This window comes from Diaphorina citri, unplaced genomic scaffold, assembly GCF_000475195.1.
Source record: "Diaphorina citri unplaced genomic scaffold, Diaci psyllid genome assembly version 1.1 scaffold1038, whole genome shotgun sequence".
Taxonomy (NCBI): Eukaryota; Metazoa; Arthropoda; class Insecta; order Hemiptera; family Psyllidae; genus Diaphorina; species Diaphorina citri.
Genome location: NW_007378468.1, coordinates 65,903 through 86,784, shown reverse-complemented (window position 1 = coordinate 86,784; position 20,882 = coordinate 65,903). Strand labels below are relative to the sequence as shown.

The 20,882-nt window shown below is 40.4% G+C and overlaps 1 protein-coding gene and 1 long non-coding RNA gene across 8 annotated transcripts in view; both read right to left on the bottom strand.

Annotated features, from left to right (window-relative positions):
- Positions 1-1,274: 1,274 nt before the first annotated feature.
- On the bottom strand, positions 1,275-3,295 carry LOC113469341. Its single transcript, XR_003392794.1, has 2 exons — positions 2,793-3,295; positions 1,275-1,411 (listed from the first exon to the last, which is right to left on the bottom strand). It is a non-coding gene; the product is annotated as an uncharacterized LOC113469341 (long non-coding RNA).
- A 1,031-nt stretch (positions 3,296-4,326) lies between these two features.
- Positions 4,327-20,882, bottom strand: part of LOC103513856 (KAT8 regulatory NSL complex subunit 1) — a 76,763-nt gene continuing 60,207 nt past the window's right edge. For 5 of the 7 annotated variants that reach the window (XM_026826953.1, XM_026826951.1, XM_008478705.3 and 2 more), the window contains 5 exons: positions 20,327-20,456; positions 9,040-9,202; positions 7,159-7,364; positions 6,413-6,574; positions 4,327-5,077 (listed from right to left, as the gene is read on the bottom strand). In XM_026826953.1, coding sequence (XP_026682754.1) covers positions 4,931-5,077; positions 6,413-6,574; positions 7,159-7,364; positions 9,040-9,202; positions 20,327-20,456 — 808 coding nt within the window. In that variant the 3' untranslated portion in view covers positions 4,327-4,930. Of the gene's footprint in view, positions 5,078-6,412; positions 6,575-7,158; positions 7,365-9,039; positions 9,209-20,326; positions 20,457-20,720; positions 20,776-20,882 lie in introns of all 7 variants that reach the window. The other 2 variants (XM_026826956.1, XM_026826955.1) reach the window with 2 other exon arrangements.

Here is a 20,882-nt window from a genome sequence, read left to right as displayed (position 1 = left end):
ACACACCTGCCTTGTGAGAATAACATTAAACTGTAGCAAGTATTTTATAAAAGTTGCACTGCAAGTACCATTGTACAACTTTACAACACTTACATGAACAGTTGCGCATGGCAAGCGAGCGCGATACCACTGGGCTAACCGTGCCTCCTACAATACAAACACACCTGCCTTGTGAGAATAACATTAAACTGTAACAAGTATTTTATAAAAGTTGCACTGCAAGTACCATTGTACTTACATGTATAGTTGGATAGTGAAGTACATTTTCGTACATATTTGAGGTCTCCAGGTTGTACTTTTTACTTGGAGAAAAGACAAAAATCTTATTGGTTACACCAGCGTATGAATCAACAGAAACAAATATAAAAAGAAATTACCAACTTGTCTCATACCAACATACAGAATGGAAAATTATTTACATAGGAATAAACATGCAAATACCCATGGAGGGGTCGATTTTTACATCGCCCCAGTGAGGAGATATTTAATCAGGCGCGGTCGATAATACGGATCGCTAAAATGGTTTGATATAAAAAGAAATTACCAACTTGTCTCATACCAACATACAGAATGGAAAATTATTTACATAGGAATAAACATGCAAATACACATGGAAGGGTCGATTTTTACATCGCCCTAGTGAGGAGATATTTAATCAGGCGCGGTCGATAATACGGATCGCTAAAATGGTTTATTTTATCGACCGCTAATATGTGTGATGTTATCGACCGCTCCTGACCGCTAACATGTGTGATAAAGGGGGGTACAAAAATAAAATGACACAGGAAACAAACATAACCAAATAAATATGTACACTCGCCCCAATATATGAGACTTTTTTTTCTAGGAAAAAATAATAGAAAGTAATAAAAACATACAAAATATACCAAAGGAAAACATCTAGGAGGAAACAAATTTTAAAAAGAGTTGACATTAAGAAAATCATGGACTTGGCGCATGAATAATCGTCGTAATTTCATTAGTAGACTCTAAGATTCTAGCAGTCTAGATAGTACTCATAGTTACCCATGATCCAAGAGGAGAGGTTCATTAAAGTAATGGTTAAATCTATTGTGGTACAGTTTAAAGTATCACTTGCATTACGTCAAAACTATTGTAGTTCAAACCATCATGGAATGACGTACCACTCGGACTTGAGATTCGGTTCAGCTATTAAATTTGAACAAACAATACACATGAGCCGCACAATTTGACCAGGCGGGCCGCATGCGGCCCGCGGGCCGCCAGTTTGACATGCCTGGTTTAAACCATCACTTGCATTACGTCAAAACCTATCAAATCTATTGTAGTTCAAACCATCATGGAATGACGTACCACTCGAACTTGAGATTCGGTTAGCTATTAAATTTGAACGAACAATACACATGGAAGTTGGAAACTGACATGTTACCTTAATACACGTTCGTCTAAATTCCCCTTTATGGTATAATAAGAAATTAAAAATACAATGTAACTTGATTATTACCTCGTCCATAGACTCAGGGGAAGTACACCGCACCTGTTCCTCACGGCTAGAAGATTCGGATACGGTTACCGTTCTGGATGCCAGGGATCTTCTCTTGGGTTCCAGGGGGATATCAGCCGAGCTGAGGGGAGGAGAGGTGAGTGGGGAGGTACCATCACCCGATGTGGGGGGTAACAGGTCCGGCTGGTGCTTCGGTGACTGAGCATCTGTAGAGAGAGGAACGGTTAGTTTGTTGAGTAGGTATAAAGGTGAGTCCAAACATAGTCGACCGCCCGTCGATAAACGAGGAAAATCTATGTTGTCGAGGCAGTGTGGACGTGTCAGTAGACATCGATCGATGGCCGGTTGACTACGTGTGGACACACCTGAAGGTTAGTTGGTAAAACAAGGGATACCTATTTTGGTTGGGGGGGGAGAGGTCAAAGTGAGAATGGTCCTTTTTTTAAGATGACTGTTTCGCCGTTTTCATTTTGTTTCGTCAGAATGAAGCAACTGCTGCATATGGGTTGTCGAGGCAGTGTGGACGTGTCAGTAGACATCGATCGATGGCCGGTTGACTACGTGTGGACACACCTGAAGGTTAGTTGGTAAAATAAGGGATACCTATTTTGGTTGGGGGGAAGAGGTCAAAGTGAGAATGGTCCTTTTTTTATGATGACTTTTTCGCCGTTTTCATTTTGTTTCGTCAGAATGAAGCAACTGCTGCATATGTTCAGGTCAGTGTCGTAGCATAACCATCCTGTAGGCCTGTAGTATGTCAATCATCAGATTCTGAGTCAACACGAGAACACAAGAAAGTAACCCGTTGAAATATTTGCAATATCTCTAGTAGCGCTGTCAGACTTTCCTTTTTAGTTCGTCCTTCCTTTATTATTACAATAGTAATAAAAAGGTATAAGGGACGGACTATTGTATTCGCTTCGGTGTCGTCTGTGTGTCTGTCAGTCTGTCTGTCTGTTCCCATAGAAGGACTTATCCAAACCTGGTCAACCTATATATCAAATTAAAGGTCTTTTTACCAGGAACACGAAAATGGTGGTGCAAATTTTGTCCAGAAAACCATAAAGCCAAAAAACCAAAAAAACTGGTTTTTGCGGGATTTTTTTCACATTTTCTCACACAAATGAGCTCTGATCTCGAAATTTGTCGCGACGACCTATGAACTCAAAGCGAGAAAGGTTTAGATAACACTTCAGTCGATCATTTAAGACCGATTTTAGCGTCACCTATGTTAAGCTACGCCGAGAAAGGCCAATAAATGGATGGGTGACATTATATTGGGGAAGTTGGAAACTTGACATGTTACCTTAATACACGTTCGTCTAAATTCCCCTTTATGGCGACCTCTCGAATCTAGGGTTGCAAGTTTGATATAAATAGTTAAAACAAATAAAATACGCAAGATCATTCATGGCGATCTTTACTGCCAACAAATTCAAGATGTGTTAATTATAATCATAATTAAAGCTCGTGCCAAACCAATTCACGAGCTTCTCTTTCATAAAGATTACAAAAATATTGTACTTTGTATGGAAAAATTAAATAAAGTTACATTATTTGTACACGAACTTGTTTGTACATATTCTGTCAACAAATGGGTTTCATCAAAAGCTTTAGGTTGGTATGCACAGCAAACGAGGTTAGCTTGATCTTACGAGTTCTGAGGTTTACACGGTAAAGGATTTTTGCAACAATGTTGATTCCGTCTAAGCTAACAGAGAATTAAACTTTCCCCATTGACTGTGCTTACCAATTTCAATTTTCTTGTTTTCTTCAGAAACTTGGTCTTACACACTATACAAAATACAAATGGGTTTCATCAAAAGCTTTAGGTTGGTATGCACAGCAAACGAGGTTAGCTTGATCTTACGAGTTCTGAGGTTTACACGGTAAGGATTTTTGCAAGAATGTTGATTCCGTCTAAGCTAACAGAGAATTAAACTTTCCCCATTGACTGTGCTTACCAATTTCAATTTTGTTTTCTTCAGAAACTTGGTCTTACACACTATACAAAATTCGATTGGATTGAATCCATTCGCTTAATCAAATCTGTACTGCTTGGCTTAATGTCTCCTTTCTTAACTTGGCTTACTAATCCATCTCCACACTGCATAGCTCTTGGCTTACTACTAAGCATCAATCTCTCAAGCAAACTAAACATCTCAGCGGCAAACCAGTAAAGGTCGCTAGGCTGGGAGGATTTTGCTCTTACTTGACTCTCAAGAATTGTTGGTCTGAGCAGGTTTAGAGTCAGTTCCCAAAGATGGTTGTACCCAAAATTCGATTGGATTGAATCCATTCGCCTAATCAAATCTGCACTGCTTGGCTTAAAGTCTCCTTTCTTAACTTGGCTTATTAATCCATCTCCACATTCCATCACTGCATAGCTCTTGGCTTAGTACTAAGCATCAATCTCTCAAGCAGACTAAACATCTCAGCGGCAAACCAGTAAAGGTCGCTAGGCTGGGAGGATTTTGCTCTTACTTGACTCTCGAGAATTGTTGGTCTGAGCAGGTTTAGAGTCAGTTCCCAAAGATGGTTGTACTAAGCATCAATCTCTCAAGCAGACTAAACATCTCAGCGGCAAACCAATAAAGGTCGTGAGTCCGGGAGGCTTTTGGTCTACTTCATTTGGCGATCTTTACTGCCAACAAATTCAAGATGTGTTAATTATAATCATAATTAAAGCTCGTGCCAAACCAATTCACGAGCTTCTCTTTTATCAAGATTACAAAAATATTGTACTTTGTATGGAAAAATTAAATATAGTTACATTATTTGTACACGAACTTGTTTGTACATATTCTGTCAACAAATGGGTTTCATTAAAAGCTTTAGGTTGGTATGCACAGCAAACGAGGTTAGCTTGATCTTACGAGTTCTGAGGTTTACACGGTAAAGGATTTTTGCAAGAATGTTGATTCCGTCTAAGCTAACAGAGAATATAACTTTCCCCATTGACTGTGCTTACCAATTTCAATTTTGTTTTCTTCAGAAACTTGGTCTTACACACCATACAAAATTCGATTGGATTGAATCCATTCGTCTAATCAAATCTGCACTGCTTGGCTTAAAGTCTCCTTTCTTAACTTGGCTTACTAATCCATCTCCACAATCCATCACTGCATAGCTCTTGGCTTACTACTAAGCATCAATCTCTCAAGCAAACTAAACATCTCAGCGGCAAACCAATAAAGGTCGTGAGTCCGGGAGGCTTTTGGTCTACTTCGACTCAAGAAGTGTTGTCTGAGGAGTTTACGCGACAGTTCCCAAAGATGGTTTACGATGGTTGTATGAATCGGAAGTAAGAGGTTTGGTAGACTCAAAGGTCCACACTCTAGTCAAAGTACAAGATCCATGGGACAAAGGATGGAAAGACCAAGATCCATGGGACTTGTTTGGATTTGTTTAGACTATGTCTATAGGTTCTCTCCAGGGTAGGACTCAGTACTCGAAGACCTTGCTGTTGCGATGGTTATACCGCTCGGATGGGGGAGGTTTGGTGGACTCGAAGGTCCACTCTGGGTCGTTAGGGTCCTCGCTAGAATCACCCGAGTCTGACATGATGGCCGGTGAGTCTGGCCTTGATACCTGGAGGAGGGAAAGAAAGGGACGAAAGTTAATACCTGTTTCCAATATATAAAATACATTTTAGCTATTAATAATCCTCAAATCCTCATATTCCTCACTAGCTATATTTTCAAGCTAAATTCCTACGGGAACCTTTAAGCTAAATTCCTACAGAACTTTCAAGCTAAATTTCTACGTGAATGTCATTCTTTTTATTTTGTTCCCCTTTTTCCTACCACTTAACCCTTTATTGTTACCTGCTAAGTAGTTACTCAATCATCCTCACGAGGCTGAGTAAATCCACTCAAGTTGTAATCATTCAATGCACAAAACACAATGAACTAAGACAACAGGCCGGAATCATTAGCCGTGTCTATTGATCGGCCGCCCCGTTTTTTGAATGCTTATTCTGTCTAGCAAACTTACAGGGAGCAGAGCATTCGCTCTGGTTTTGTTTGATCAAATAGTTGGACACTTTCGTGTTGGGGAACAGTTTGAATTTGGTGATGGAAAAGATAATGAGAGGCAGTCGCTCTGGTTTTGTTTGATCAAATAGTTGGACACTTTCGTGTTGGGGAACAGTTTGAATTTGGTGATGGAAAAGATAATGAGAGGCAAAACTACAATGAAGGCGACAACCAGGTAGTTGGTTTGGTCGGTGAGAATGAGAAGGCACAGGGGAATGACGAATGTCAGCCACTTCATCGAGCCATGATACAGAAGGACTTGCAGGCAAAGGAATGTGATTTGAAATTTGTACTGTCGGAGCCAAAATGAGGAGATTGACACAAAGGAGTTTCGCACTGATCTTGAAGGTTCTGCTCTTCCATTGTAGTTCATGAATATTTCGAACAAAACCAGCAGCACGTTGATCGTGATTATGAATAGAAATTGGACGTTTCTCATTGTGCCCATGCTCATTTACTCGTATTTCCAGTTAAAAATAGTTCATGAATATTTCGAACAAAACCAGCAGCACGTTGATCGTGATTATGAATAGAAATTGGACGTTTCTCATTGTGCCCATGCTCATCTACTCGTATTTCCAGTTAAAAATCTGTGTCACAACTTGTTCATAGTAAATTTCTACATTTTTTAATTTATAAAATTTATACAAAGGTATCATCACTATTTTTCTTTCTTCTATTTTGTTGAGCTAGATTATTATTCAATTATTTTTCAGCTCCCATGGCGTAGTGGTCATTGCGCTCGCGTTGCACGCGGGAGACCCGGGTTCGATTCCCGGCGGGGTCAAGAAATTTGAATCATGCAAATGATTGATTCCGTGACTGGCTGTTGCGGGGCCCACTCAGCCTCGTGAGGAAAATGAGTAGCCAAGGCTTCGTCTCAACTCACCTGTGTGGAGAGGGTAGGAGTGGGTGTGGGTGGCGGGGGAGGATGGTCCTCGTACGAATAGTTCCTGTTCTCCATAGTGGGATGTCCGGGGGGCATGTCCTTGAGTAGGTGTGCGTACTGCTCGTCAGACAGCGGGAACTGAAGAGGAGAGTAGGGGGATACCTGGGGAGTGAGGGGGAACGAAAGAGTCGAATTAGAACATTATGGGATGGAAAGTACTCACTAGACAAGTTTAACGCCTGAGGCGGTCTCTACCACCTAACCTTAAGGTAAGCAGAGGTAAACATGGCTAGAGACTATCACACCAGTGCGATGTATAGCTGATACAAAAAGTAAAAAGATATCTTTTCTTTATTCTGCTATCACCATTCGGCGAAAGCTAAAGCCGATAAAATAACAACCTAACCCTTAGAGCTCCTCCATTACTATGTGGTGAATTTCTGAAATCTTCTCCTTCTTTGCCTTTTCCTGTGTACAGACGGGGTCGGCGTTTTTCATCATCCTCTCTGACCCTTGTTTCGAACTAGGGTGATTGCTTTGGGCTGACATTTGGTTTTGGCTACAAATTTTACACGTGGATGCCCTTCGCACGCAGCCTTTGCTGTTTCTTTAGCAAGGGAAATTCAGGCTGGTATACTCCCTCTTTAAAGTCGCCCGGCTAGACTAAGCTGGTCTACTCCCTGTTTAACGTCCCCCAGCCAGAATAATAATAATAAATTAAAAATACAATGTAACTTGATTATTACCTCGTCCATAGACTCAGGGGAAGTACACCGCACCTGTTCCTCACGGCTGGAAGATTCGGATACGGTTACCGTTCTGGATGCCAGGGATCTTCGCTTGGGTTCCAGGGGAATATCAGCCGAGCTGAGGGGAGGAGAGGTGAGTGGGGAGGTACCATCACCCGATGTGGGGGGTAACAGGTCCGGCTGGTGCTTCGGTGACTGAGCATCTGTAGAGAGAGGAACGGTTAGTTTGTTGAGTAGGTATAAAGGTGAGTCCAAACATAGTCGACCGCCCGTCGATAAACGAGGAAAATCTATGTTGTCGAGGCAGTGTGGACGTGTCAGTAGACATCGATCGATGGCCGGTTGACTACGTGTGGACACACCTGAAGGTTAGTTGGTAAAACAAGAGATACCTATTTTGGTTGGGGGGAAGAGGTCAAAGTGAGAATGGTCCTTTTTTTAAGATGGCTGTTTCGCCGTTTTCATTTTGTTTCGTCAGAATGAAGCAACTGCTGCATATGGTCAGTGTCGTAGCATACCCATCCTGTAGGCCTGTAGTATGTCAATCATCAGATTCCGAGTCAACACGAGAACACAAGAAAGTAACCCGTTGAAATATTTGCAATATCTCTAGTAGCGCTGTCAAACTTTCCTTTTTTTGTCGCTGTCAAACAAAATTAAGGAGCGCGGTAGCGCTCCAACCCGCTAAGTCAAGAAAGTTTGACCGCACTACTAGAGATATTACATACGTATCCTCAGTCGTTCTGTTTGGTGGAACAGGTCGACTATTCACAAAACCTCTCCACTATTCTATCATTAAATTTTTGTTGGTTTTCAATGAGACTGGCCAGCTTGTTTTTTTTTGTCACTGTCAAACAAAATTAAGTCAAACAAACAACCCGCTAAGTCAAGAAAGTTTGACCGCACTACTAGAGACATTATACGTCTAAACTACCCGTTAAATACATAGGTACTGATTTTCTCTAATCACGATCGAATAAACTACGGGCTAAAAAATTCCCGGAGGGACGGACCCAGCTTGTTTTTTTTTGTCACTGTCAAACAAAATTAAGTCAAACAAACAACCCGCTAAGTCAAGAAAGTTTGACCGCACTACTAGAGATATTATACGTCTAAACTACCCGTTCAAATTGAGACTGGCATTTTGATTTCTTTTGATGATATCTTTGTTGATTTGATCATTCCATCTCAGTCGTGGTCTACCTTGCTTTCTGGTTCCGTCTATATTCATTTGGAAGTATTCAGAGATATTATGGAAGTATTTAGAGATATTATTTGGAAGTACTAGAGATATTATACGTCTAAACTACCCGTTGAATTATGTGTGGTTGTATGAATCGGAAGTAAGAGGTTTGGTAGACTCAAAGGTCCACACTCTAGTCAAAGTACAAGATCCATGGGACAAAGGATGGAACAAAGACCAAGATCCATGGGGCTTGTTTGGATTTGTTTAGACTATGTCTATAGGTTCTCTCCAGGGTAGACTCAGTACTCGAAGACCTTGCTGTTACGATGGTTATACCGCTCGGATGGGGGAGGTTTGGTGGACTCAAAAGTTAAAATGTGTAATCAAAATGAGAGTACAAATTATTTATTTCATACTGGGGATCGAACCCGGCAACTTTTTCAAGCAAGCGCGTTACCACTGGGCTAGACATCAGATAGGTACTTACCGGGTGTATTGGCACCACTGCTCTCGGCCCGACTGTCAGTCCGCTTATGGGCCCGCCTGCTGATATTATACCCAGGTAGCACGTAAGATCTGTTAAAATGTGTAATCAAAATGAGAGTACAAATTATTTATTTCATACTGGGGATCGAACCCGGCAACTTTTTCAAGCAAGCGCGTTACTCCTGGGCTAGACATCAGATACTTACCGGGTGTATTGGCACCACTGCTCTCGGCCCGACTGTCTGTCCGCTTATGGGCCCGCCTGCTGATATTATACCCAGGTAGCACGTAAGATCGGAACTTCTTCCTCTCCTCCAGCTCGTACTTTTCGTGCCTCCTCATCAGGGTTTCATCCGAGATATCCTCCACCTCTTCCTAATAATAATAATAATAATAATAATAATAATAATAATAATAATAATAATAATAATAATAATAATAATAATAATAATAATAATAATAATAATAATAATAATAATAATAATAATAATAATAATAATAATAATAATAATAATAATAATAATAATAATAATAATAATAATAATAATAATAATAATAATAATAATAATAATAATAATAATAATAATAATAATAATAATAATAATAATAATAATAATAATAATAATAATAATAATCATAATAATAATACTTCTTTAGTCAGCTCCCATGGTGTAGTGGTCACTGCACTCGCCTTGCACGCGGGAGATCCGGGTTCGATTCCCGGCGGGGTCAAGAAATTTGTATCATGCAAATGATTGATCCCGTGACTGGCTGTTGCGGGGCCCACTCAGCCTCGTGAGGAAAATGAGTAGCTATGACATGTAAATGCGCATAGCGACCGGTGCCAGCATGGTAGGTAAACATTGGTTGTTAGGATTATTGAGATACTTATTGGGAAAAATCCTACAATGCTGCAGTGAGCACCAAAGTTGTGACATAATAACACAAAGAAATTGCATTTACATTTTTTAATGATTGATTTTCAAGTGCATAACTGCATACATACACAGAGTACATTTACGCACATTAGTCCTCAGAGGTAGTGACGAAATACAAAGCATCATATCGCTTTGGTCAATGTGTAAACACAACTTGAATCTAATCATAGGACAAAAGAATGATTTTTAACTAGAGGTCTATCTGTAACTCTGAAAGATTACTTAGTTTCTTTCCTAAAATTTTGAACTTCAGTAAAAGTACATAATATCAGTCCTCAGAGGTAGTGACGAAATACAAAGCATCATATCGCTTTGGTCAATATGTAAACACAACTTGATTGTAATCATAGGACAATTTAGCTCTTGCTCCTAAGATAGATATTGTAACTACGTAAGATTACTTAGTTTCTTTCCTAAAATTTTGAACTTTAGTAAAAGTACATAATATCAGTCCTCAGAGGTAGTGACGAAATACAAAGCATCATTTCGCTTTGGTCAATGTGTAAACACAACTTGAATCTAATCATTGGACAAAAGAATGATTTTTAACTAGAGGTCTATCTGTAACTCTGAAAGATTACTTAGTTTCTTTCCTAAAATTTTGAACTTCAGTAAAAGTACATAATATCAGTCCTCAGAGGTAGTGACGAAATACAAAGCATCATTTCGCTTTGGTCAATGTGTAAACACAACTTGAATCTAATCATTGGACAATATTAATGTAGATTTTGTTCTACTTGTCATTGTAACTTATGAGCACGAGTGTACAGCTCTGTAGACTCGACAATTTCTTTCCTAAAATTCCAAACTACAATATCTATGTACATTGTACATAAGTCCTCAGAGGTAGTGACGAAATACAAAGCATCATATCGCTTTGGTCAATGTGTAAACACAACTTGAATCTAATCATAGGGCTTACTACACGAAATTGATTTAACAACTACTTGTAGACTGGATTTTGCTATCCGAAAAGGCAAAGTTTTTAAAAAGTCCAATCTAGAATGTGTTATTTTCCAATTTGTCATTATTCCTTATTTATTTTTATATATTAGATTTAAATTTAATCACAAATGTTTTGAAAATATAAGGTAAGCTAGCTTTTTATTCAATTTTATCACCTTACACTACACAGGTTTCTTAACATCACACACAAAAAGCATACAGGCTTAGGTGTAGGTACCAAAGGGCCCATAAGTGTGCTAATCTTCACGAATCTACAGGGTAGGTAGGTAGATGGTCTGAACCCAAACCCGGTTACTTACTTCGGCGTCGGAATTTCCTTGTACTGTAAAACTTCGACCCGTGTCGTGGCGGCAACACTGTACGGAATTACAATGTTGTCAATATCGTACGAACTCTCCCTCCTCCTTGTCCTGGAATGGAAAAGAGAGAAAAACAGGGAGTGAGCAAAATTTTGAATTTACAAAAGCTGAGGGTGGGTTTCACGAACCTTCTTTTTAGCTCCTAACAGCCTGTTAGCTTAATAAGCCCTATTAGCCCATACAAATCAAAGAGAACTTAACAGGTTCTTAGCTTAACAGGCCTTCTAGGAGCTGAAAAAATATTGGTGAAATCCACCGTGAGTTTCTCAAATAATGTTGGGGATAAATTAGCATACATCAGCTGGGATTGAACCCACGCCCTCCTGTTTACCTGGCGAGCTTGACCACTACTACGGAGACAACTTGATTCACCCTGAACAATCTGAACATAGCTTTACACGACTACTTTAGATGTTCACTTGGAAAAGAGCGTGGGTTCAAATGACAGCCCAGACATGGAATTTGATCTTCAGAAAACTCGACATGCTAGAAAATACCTCTCTTCTTTATTAATCAAGGTCAAGCAGTTGGAAATGGTTGGGCTATCGACCACGCCGTTTCAACTCACTCACTACCTTATCTATTTCTAACTTTACTCTAAGGTGGGTTCGGCGGTCACCTGACTGAGTGAAGTCTCATAAATTCCAAAATTCCTCATTAGTAGGTTCAGCTTGTGAACAGCCGTGTTTTTGGAAAGCATAATCATTGATCTTTCTATCATTCAACTCTTTTCAGCAAGAGCATAATATTTGTATTTTTTACCTACTAATTTTTGTACAATAATATTTAAATAAGGCAAAATGCTAGCGGAAAATCCCAGGTTATCTGGATCTAACTTCGGCCAATATTTTACCACAGGAAAAAACTACTCAAAGGCAGGAATCGAACCCGCGGCCTAGCGCTTACAAGGCAGACGCACTACCAACTAAGCTAACTAGGCTGGCTAGGTAAACATTGGTTTTTAGGATTATTGAGATATTGGGAAAATCCTACAATGCTGCAGTGAGCACCAAAGTTGTGTTTATTTGTTCGGCGTTTTTCATCATCCTCTCTGACCCTTGTTTCGAACTAGGGTGATTGCTTTGGGCTGACATTTGGTTTTGGCTACAAATTTTACGCGTGGATGCCCTTCACATTCAACCTTTGCTATTTCTTTAGCAAGGGAAATTCAGGCTGGTATACTCCCTATTTAAAGTCGCCCGGCTAGACTAAGCTGGTCTACTCCCTGTTTAACGTCCCCCAGCCAGATTAATAATAATAAGAAATTAAAAATACAATGTAACTTGATTATTACCTCGTCCATAGACTCAGGGGAAGTACACCGCACCTGTTCCTCACGGCTGGAAGATTCGGATACGGTTACCGTTCTGGATGCCAGGGATCTTCGCTTGGGTTCCAGGGGAATATCAGCCGAGCTGAGGGGAGGAGAGGTGAGTGGGGAGGTACCATCACCCGATGTGGGGGGTAACAGATCCGGCTGGTGCTTCGGTGACTGAGCATCTGTAGAGAGAGGAAAGGTTAGTTTGTTGGGTAGGTATAAAGGTCTGTCCAAACATAGTCGACCGCCCGTCGATAAACGAGGAAAACTTAGCACCAAAGGGAGCCCCGCTAGGGAGGAAAAAGTGACTTTTAGGGGAAAATTTCAAACTTTTCGATCGAGTTGATTAATAAAGATGTTTTGTGCGTCAGGATCTCAAATGTCTTAGTGGCCGAGCGGTTGGATGTGTGTATTTTTACTCCTCTACTGTGATGATAAGTGTGATGGGTGGGGGTTCGAATCCCAGCGAGGTCATTTTTTTTTACATAATTTTATCATTTAAAAATGTTTTATGAACAGCCATAATTAAGCATACCCTACAGTTGCCAGTATAGCTCCCTAACTAAAGCCCCAATAAGCATACCCTACAGTTGCCAGTATAGCTCCCTAACTAAAGCTCCAATAAGCATACCCAACAGTGGCCAGTATAGCTCCCTAACTAAAGCCCCAATAAGCATACCCTACAGTTGCCAGTATAGCTCCCTAACTAAAGCCCCAATAAGCATACCCAAGAGTTGCCAGTATAGCTCCCTAATTAGAGCCCCAATAAGCATACCCTACAGTTGTAAGTATAGCTCCCTAACTAAAGCCCCAATAAGCATACCCAACAGTTGCCAGTATAGCTCCCTAACTAAAGCCCCAATAAGCATACCCTACAGTTGTAAGTATAGCTCCCCAATTAAAGCCCCAATAAGCATACCCTACAGTTGTAAGTATAGCTCCCTAATTAAAGCCCCAATAAGCATACCCTACAGTTGTAAGTATAGCTCCCTAACTAAAGCCCCAATAAGCATACCCTACAGTTGCCAGTATAGCTCCCTAACTAAAGCCCCAATAAGCATACCCTACAGTTATAAGTATAGCTCCCTAACTAAAGCCCCAGTCGTCATTTTCCTCGAACTCAAACCACAATTAGGACGATTGGAATTCCTGCTCCTCGTCGTCCAATAGGAGATGATTCCAGTTCGGCGTACTCGAGGTTCGCTTGGGGCGCACCGGTCGGCTCACCTCGGACCCGATCTTGCCCGAACTCGAAGGACCCGTGGACGTCGTTTTCCGTCGCTTTGTGTATTTCCGTTTTGTTCCTGAGGAGAAAAGAGAACGTTTAATTAAATTTGGATGAAACATAACCTTTTTTTATCAGGTTGGAATAGTCTGTTGCTGGAATAAAGTTGAAAAGTCCCTTTGTCCAGGATTCAGAAACAAAGAAATCAAGCTACTTAGCAAATGTATGTAATTTTTAATGGTATTTTTCCTTTAATCATTACTTTTCAAATTCGAGAGAAAAGGGCCAAAAAAGGCCGCTTTCGTCACAAGCACATCACAGCTTCGAGATGGACTCGCCTCGACACATCTGAAACAAACCAAAACCCAAGTTTCAATGATAATGTGAGAAAATGGAGAAAAAAAAATTGGACCGATCGCAATACTTTCTCATTACCCTGTATAGGTTCCCTATACGTAAGGGTAATAGAAAGTAATAAAAGGAATTTTAATAGAGTTAGGCATACTTAATTGCTTGTCACAATAGCGGTCCCCCATTTATACCTACACCTGGATAAGTTTCATGACTTGACTTGGACTCGAACCACTAAACTTTAGATCCCAAGTCCACCACGTTAGTTACCTACTACACCAAGTACCACTTAAGTGTAATAAGTAATAAAGTTTCCTCAAGTGACCTCTAAGCCAAACAGTTTATCTAACTGGACTACCAGGACAAGTACCGCGATACCGTGTAAGGCTCAAAACAGAATGGGGCGGAGAGCAAAGAACAAAAAAGCAGAGCTTTTTGCCCTTCGCTCAATGCGTCTGAACTCGTCCCTTCCCTTTACGCGCTCGATGCTCTATGCTCTGTTTTTAGACGAAAGCTCAAAAAGAGCACGATAAACTATCCGCCAATAAAAAGCACAGAATTCCTCTCGCTGAAATTAATAAAGTCAATGACACTCACTCATAAATAATAGCAATACCCGGCTCTAATGCCTGGCATGACGTGCTTTAACAGTAATACTACCTTGCCATAAAACATACTACCATAACTGCCTACTTAGCTTTATGAGTCCGGGTCTTTACTGTGAGCAAAGAGCTCTAGAGTCTAGATTACCACACGGCCAAGTTTTACCTACACAGTTGCAATGGAACTCGAATGTAATACTGTGTTATGTCGAGGCACATTACAGTACCTACCCAAACGGGCTCTTACTAACACTTACCTTATCGTCCCGAAATCGAAGAAAGACAGAATGGAAGAAAGCCAGCCGTTCCGAGGTACGAACCTTATCCCTTCAGGATAAAATCCGCCCCGGGCGGGAATCGAATCCGCGGCCTAGCACTTACAAGGCAGACGCGCTACCAACCAAGCTAACTAGGCTTTCACTATTACAATCATTTTACTCACACTACTAGGGGAATATTCCACGAAACACTCAACACTCCTGGCACAGAAAAACTTACCCTACAAATTCAACAATTTGCCCGGTTGCCTCAACTTTTAAATCCCGACGTCTCCAACTAACACCCAATCGCTAACGAGTTTGCATACACGACAGCTATAATAGGAAACTCACTATCCAAGTACTAGCTCTAAATATTAAAACATTAGGAACCCACTATCCAAGTTAAGCACCAAGTCACTAGTAATGTGCTGTGGTTAATGTGTCAATAGAAAAATACAAACAGGAGGGCGGAGTTCATTTCTCATATCACATTTGTCTGAACGCTGGAAACAAACTCAGATAAATGAACCTAGGAACGATAAAAAAAAGAGTTAGTTTAGTTATAATTTCTTCAAAACACATTAAGATTAGAGAGCCATTTCTCCTCTCGAGTAGTAATTCTTATTGTAAACACGAGGTGGGAAAATGTTGACTTTTAAGTACTATCAACCTATTATTTATTTGTGAAGGCAATCCTTCATTATGAGGTATGGGTTCTTAGTGTGACCGCGTTTATTTTTGTAGGTCCTGGATTCATCAAATCCCTAAAGCCAGTCACTCGGCCAGACTGGCCTTTTTTTATCCTTGGTGTTGGTTCATTTCTCATATCACATTTGTCTGAACGCTGGAAACAAACTCAGATAAATGAACCTAGGAACGATAAAAAAAAAGAGTTAGTTTAGTTATAATTTCTTCAAAACACATTAAGATTAGAGAGTCATTTCTCCTCTCGAGTAGTAATTCTTATTGTAAACACGAGGTGGGAAAATGTTGACTTTTACTATCAACCTATTACCTACTGGTATTTATTTGTGAAGACAATCCTTCATTATGAGGTATGGGTTCTTAGTATGACCGCGTTTATTTTTGTAGGTCCTGGATCCATCAAATCCCTTAGGCCAGCCACTCACTATCAGGTATAGGTACCTGACACCTGATCAGGTCTACCTGATAGTGAGTGACTGGCCTTGGTGTTGGTGGAAAGGGTGTTTAAGGAAGACAGATCTCATATAAGTCCAAAATTCCTCATTAGTAGGTTCAGCTTGTGAACAGCCGTGTTTTTGGAAAGCATAATCATTGATCGTTCTATCATCCAACTCTTTTCAGCAAGAGCATAATATTTGTATTTTTTAACTACTAATTTTTGTATAATAAGATTTTGGTAAGGCAAAATGCTAGCGGAAAATCCCAGGTTATCTGGATCTAACTTCGACCAATATTTTACCACAGGAAAAAACTACTTAAAGGCAAGCAAGATCTCATAAATATCCAAAAGTCTTCACTGCTAGGTCAGCTTGTGAACAGCCGTGTTTTTGGAAAGCTTAATCATCGATCTCTGCTAAAATAAAGAGCCCCACCTAAAAATATCTTTGACATAGCACGAGTAACGTGTTAATAGTTAATATAGGGCGGGTAGGGTGGCGTTTCGAACTCTTTTTGACGTTCACACCGCCTTAAGGCACGCTTTGTGTAAATTTTGACTCTCTGGAAGAGATTCAAGTCAAATTCTTCAGCTGTTCGATCTCTGCTAAAATAAAGAGCCCCACCTAAAAATATCTTTGACATAGTACGAGTAACGTGTTAATAGTTAGTATAGGCCGGGTAGGGCGGCGTTTCGAACTCTTTTTGACGTACGCGCCGCCTTAAAGGCACGCTTGATGATAAAAAGATGCGTCCATGTGTAAATTTTGACTCTCTGGAAGAGATTCAAGTCAAATTCTTCAGCTGTTGCCGCCGGTCTACTTCAAGTCAATACAAAATCCTAGGTGTGGACTGTGGACCCTTCTCAAGGTCGGAACTTGGCCCGGCGCACTACAATGCCTCTTCTGTGGTCACAATGCCAATATGATACCAATTATCACTTCTATATGCTTTACAGATATAATATCACTACAACAATAGTACAGCCGAGAGTCTCCTAATACAAGGATTAGAATGAAACACTACAATGCCTCTTCTGTGGTCACAATGCCAATATGATACCAATTATCACTTCTATATGCTATACAGCTATAATATCACTACAAGAGTAGTACAGCCGAGAGTCTCCTAATACAAGGAGTAGAATGAAGAGCGGGAAACTAGATAGTGACGTCACAGCAAACAGGTCACGCAACGGTAAGTAATGTATAGAGTGACACACAAGTCACGCAACGCGCGACGGAAAAACAACAGGAATAGGGTGTGCCCAAAGTTAATTGACCAACAGTTAACGTAGGGTGTGATACCAAATACCCGGCTCTAATGCCTGGCATGACGTGCTTTAACAGTAATACTACCTTGCCATAAAACATACTACCATAACTGCCTACTTAGCTCTATGAGTCCGGGTCTTTACTGTGAGCAAAGAGCTCTAGATTACCACACGGCCAAGTTTTACCTACACAGTTGCAATTGAACTCGAATGTAAATACTGTGTTGTTATGTCGAGGCACATTACAGTACCTACCCAAACGGGCTCTTACTAACACTTACCTTATCGTCCCGAAATCGAAGAAAGAATGAAAGAAAGCCAGCCGTTCCGAGGTACGAACCTTATCCCTTCAGGATAAAATTCGCCCCGGGCGGGAATCGAACCCGCGGCCTAGCACTTACAAGGCAAACGCCCTACCAACCAAGCTAACTAGGCTTTCACTATTACAATCATTTTACTCACACTAAGTAGGTACTAGGGGAATATTCCACGAAACACTCAACACTCCTAGCACAGAAAAAATTACCCTACAAATTCAACAATTTGCCCGGTTGCCTCAATTTTTAAACCCCGACGTGAGCGAAACGTACATTTGTCTATACGTGTCAAGTAAAACAACGATTCCACACATGGAAAGGCTTAATGAAATACCTGAGCTCAACTTTACATTGTAACGTTATTACTTTGGAAAAGAAATACCAAGAGTGGGCGAACAATCAAAACAAGAATAGCACACTAAACGACAAGCATTATTTCCTTTCGATACTTAAAAGGTAAGGAAGAGAACGAGAGGAATGTCACTAGGAAGAAAGGAAGGGTAAAAAAAACAGGAGGAAGTAGAAGAAAGAAAGGGGGAAAAGGGAGAGAATGAGGAAGAAGAAAAGGAGCAGGAGGAGAAAGAGGACGGTTTGTCCCAGTCAATAGATGGAGAAAGATATAAAAAAACTTTCAGGTGCCAATCTTGGAAGGGAGAATGGAAAAGGAATAAAAAGAAGAGAGACGGAGGGACGGAGAGGGAAATGGAAAAGATGGAGAGAAAGGAAGAGGAGAAAAGTAACGTTTTGATCCTTCCATCAGCTTCCTCTGTCATCTCCGTTTTTTTTTTTTTTACCGGAACTTCAAAAAACTAAGATTGTCTGGAAAGGGAGAGGAAAAAAAGAAGAAGTCCCTTCCCTTCCCTTTGCAGTCTCTCCCCTAACTGTAAGCATGAAATTTTCAACAGGGATTACATCATTCGGAATATTGAATATCCATGCACCTCTCCTGTACTAAATCTATCGATTTGAGAGTTCAAGAGAGACAGAGAGAAGTGCTACATTGATGGGATGCGTGGGAGAGAGATAGAGGAGATTGAGTGAAAAAGTGGAATAGATCTCACACATATCTGAAATTCTACGTAGACAGGATGAGTGGGAGAGAGAAAGGGACTGGAGGAGAAAGAGGGCATAGTATAAAGATTATAAAGGATAGAGGGCGGGGGAGGAAAGACATAAAAAAGTGGCACAGATCTCATACATATCCAAAATTCCTCATTAGTAGGTTCAGCTTGTGAACAGCCGTGTTTTTGGAAAGCATAATCATAGATCCGGATGCTCCAATTTTTCGGAGTCTAGCCTACAGTGTAGGAGAAAAATGAGGCTTTTTTTACGGAAAGTACATTTTAGTTACATTTGGAAAAACGAAATTTGGACCCAAATTCAGCATTCTTTGGACACAAAATCAGCCTCTTTTCCAGAGTACCTACTTACATGGTTATTATTGTTATGTACCATTTTTTGCGCGGAACCGCGAAATTTGAACCCCATACCGGAACCGAAGCTCCAACGGAGAACCCATACAAAACATCCAAACCCCGGAACTAAAAGAAACACAAAGTGTGAGTGAAATTTCTGTGCCAAGATAAACCTCGGCGCGGAGTAGCGGTGTAATTCCCAAGCGAGATTACATCATCTGTATACATCATCACTGTCGATGTGGAACTTAGAGGTGAGGCCTACTCGCTGTACGTTATTAAGTAAAATATCGGGGAGTGGGAAGTGTAATTCCCAAGCGAGATTACATCATCTGTATACATCATCACTGTCGATGTGGAACTTAGAGGTGAGGCCTACTCGCTGTACGTTAGTAAGTAAAATATCGGGGAGTGGGAAAGAGATACCGGTAAGATAATTATATTAGGATGGATAGGTGATTCTCTAATAGCTGACTTGGCGCATGAATAATCGTCGTAATTTCATTAGTAGACTCTAAGATTCTAGCAGTCTAGTTAGTACTCATAGTTACCCATGATCCACGAGGAGAAGTTCATCATAGTAATGGTTAAATCTATTGTGGTACAGTACTTGGCGCATGAATAATCGTCGTAATTTCATTAGTAGACTCTAAGATTCTAGCAGTCTAGTTAGTACTCATAGTTACCCATGATCCAAGAGGAGAGGTTCATCAAAGTAATGGTTAAATCTATTGTGGTACAGTTTAAACCATTACTTGCATTACGTCAAAACCTATCAAATCTATTGTAGTTCAAACCATCATGGAATGATGTACCACTCGGACTTGATATTCGGTTCAGCTATTAAATTTGAACAAACAATACACACGGAAGTTGGAAACTTGACATGTTACCTTAATACACGTTCGTCTAAATTCCCCTTTATGGCGACCTCTCGAATCTAGGGTTGCAAGTTTGATATAAATAGTTAAAACAAATAAAATACGCAAGATCATTCATGGCGATCTTTACTGCCAACAAATTCAAGATGTGTTAATTATAATCATAATTAAAGCTCGTGCCAAACCAATTCACGAGCTTCTCTTTCATAAAGATTACAAAAATATTGTACTTTGTATGGAAAAATTAAATAAAGTTACATTATTTGTACACGAACTTGTTTGTACATATTCTGTCAACAAATGGGTTCTCCTCCAGCTCGTACTTTTCGTGCCTCCTCATCAGGGTTTCATCCGAGATATCCTCCACCTCTTCCTCCCCCTCTCCTCTCTCCTCCAGCTCGTACTTTTCGTGCCTCCTCATCAGGGTTTCATCCGAGATATCCTCCACCTCTTCCTCCCCCTCTCCTCCTTCTTCTTCATCACTGGAGGGGAAATGAGGAACGCTAGAGGGGAGGGGGGTCACCAGGTCACCGTTCTTGCGACCGGAACCGGCTGAAGTGTCATCGATAATCCTCCACCTGTGAGAATAGGATATGTTTGGTTAGGATATAAAGTTAGCGAGGCATTATTTAAGCATACAAGGATGTTCATCATAAATGAGTGTCGCATATACTCAAATGTTTTTCACCTTATCACACATTTTAGGAATTGACTTGGACTCCAACCTTGTGATCCGAAGCGCTTAAGGTTAGTTAAACCAGACACGTAGGTACTTAGCACACGATGTCGATCAGACGTCGAAACGGAGTATGGCAGTATTTAATGATTGATTTTCAAGTGACCAGGTCACCGTTCTTGCGACCGGAACCGGCTGAAGTGTCATCGATAATCCTCCACCTGTGGGAATTGGATATGTTTGGTTAGGATAGAAAGTTAGCGAGGCATTATTTAAGCGTACAAGGATGTTCATCATAAATGAGTGTCGCATATACTCAAATGTTTTT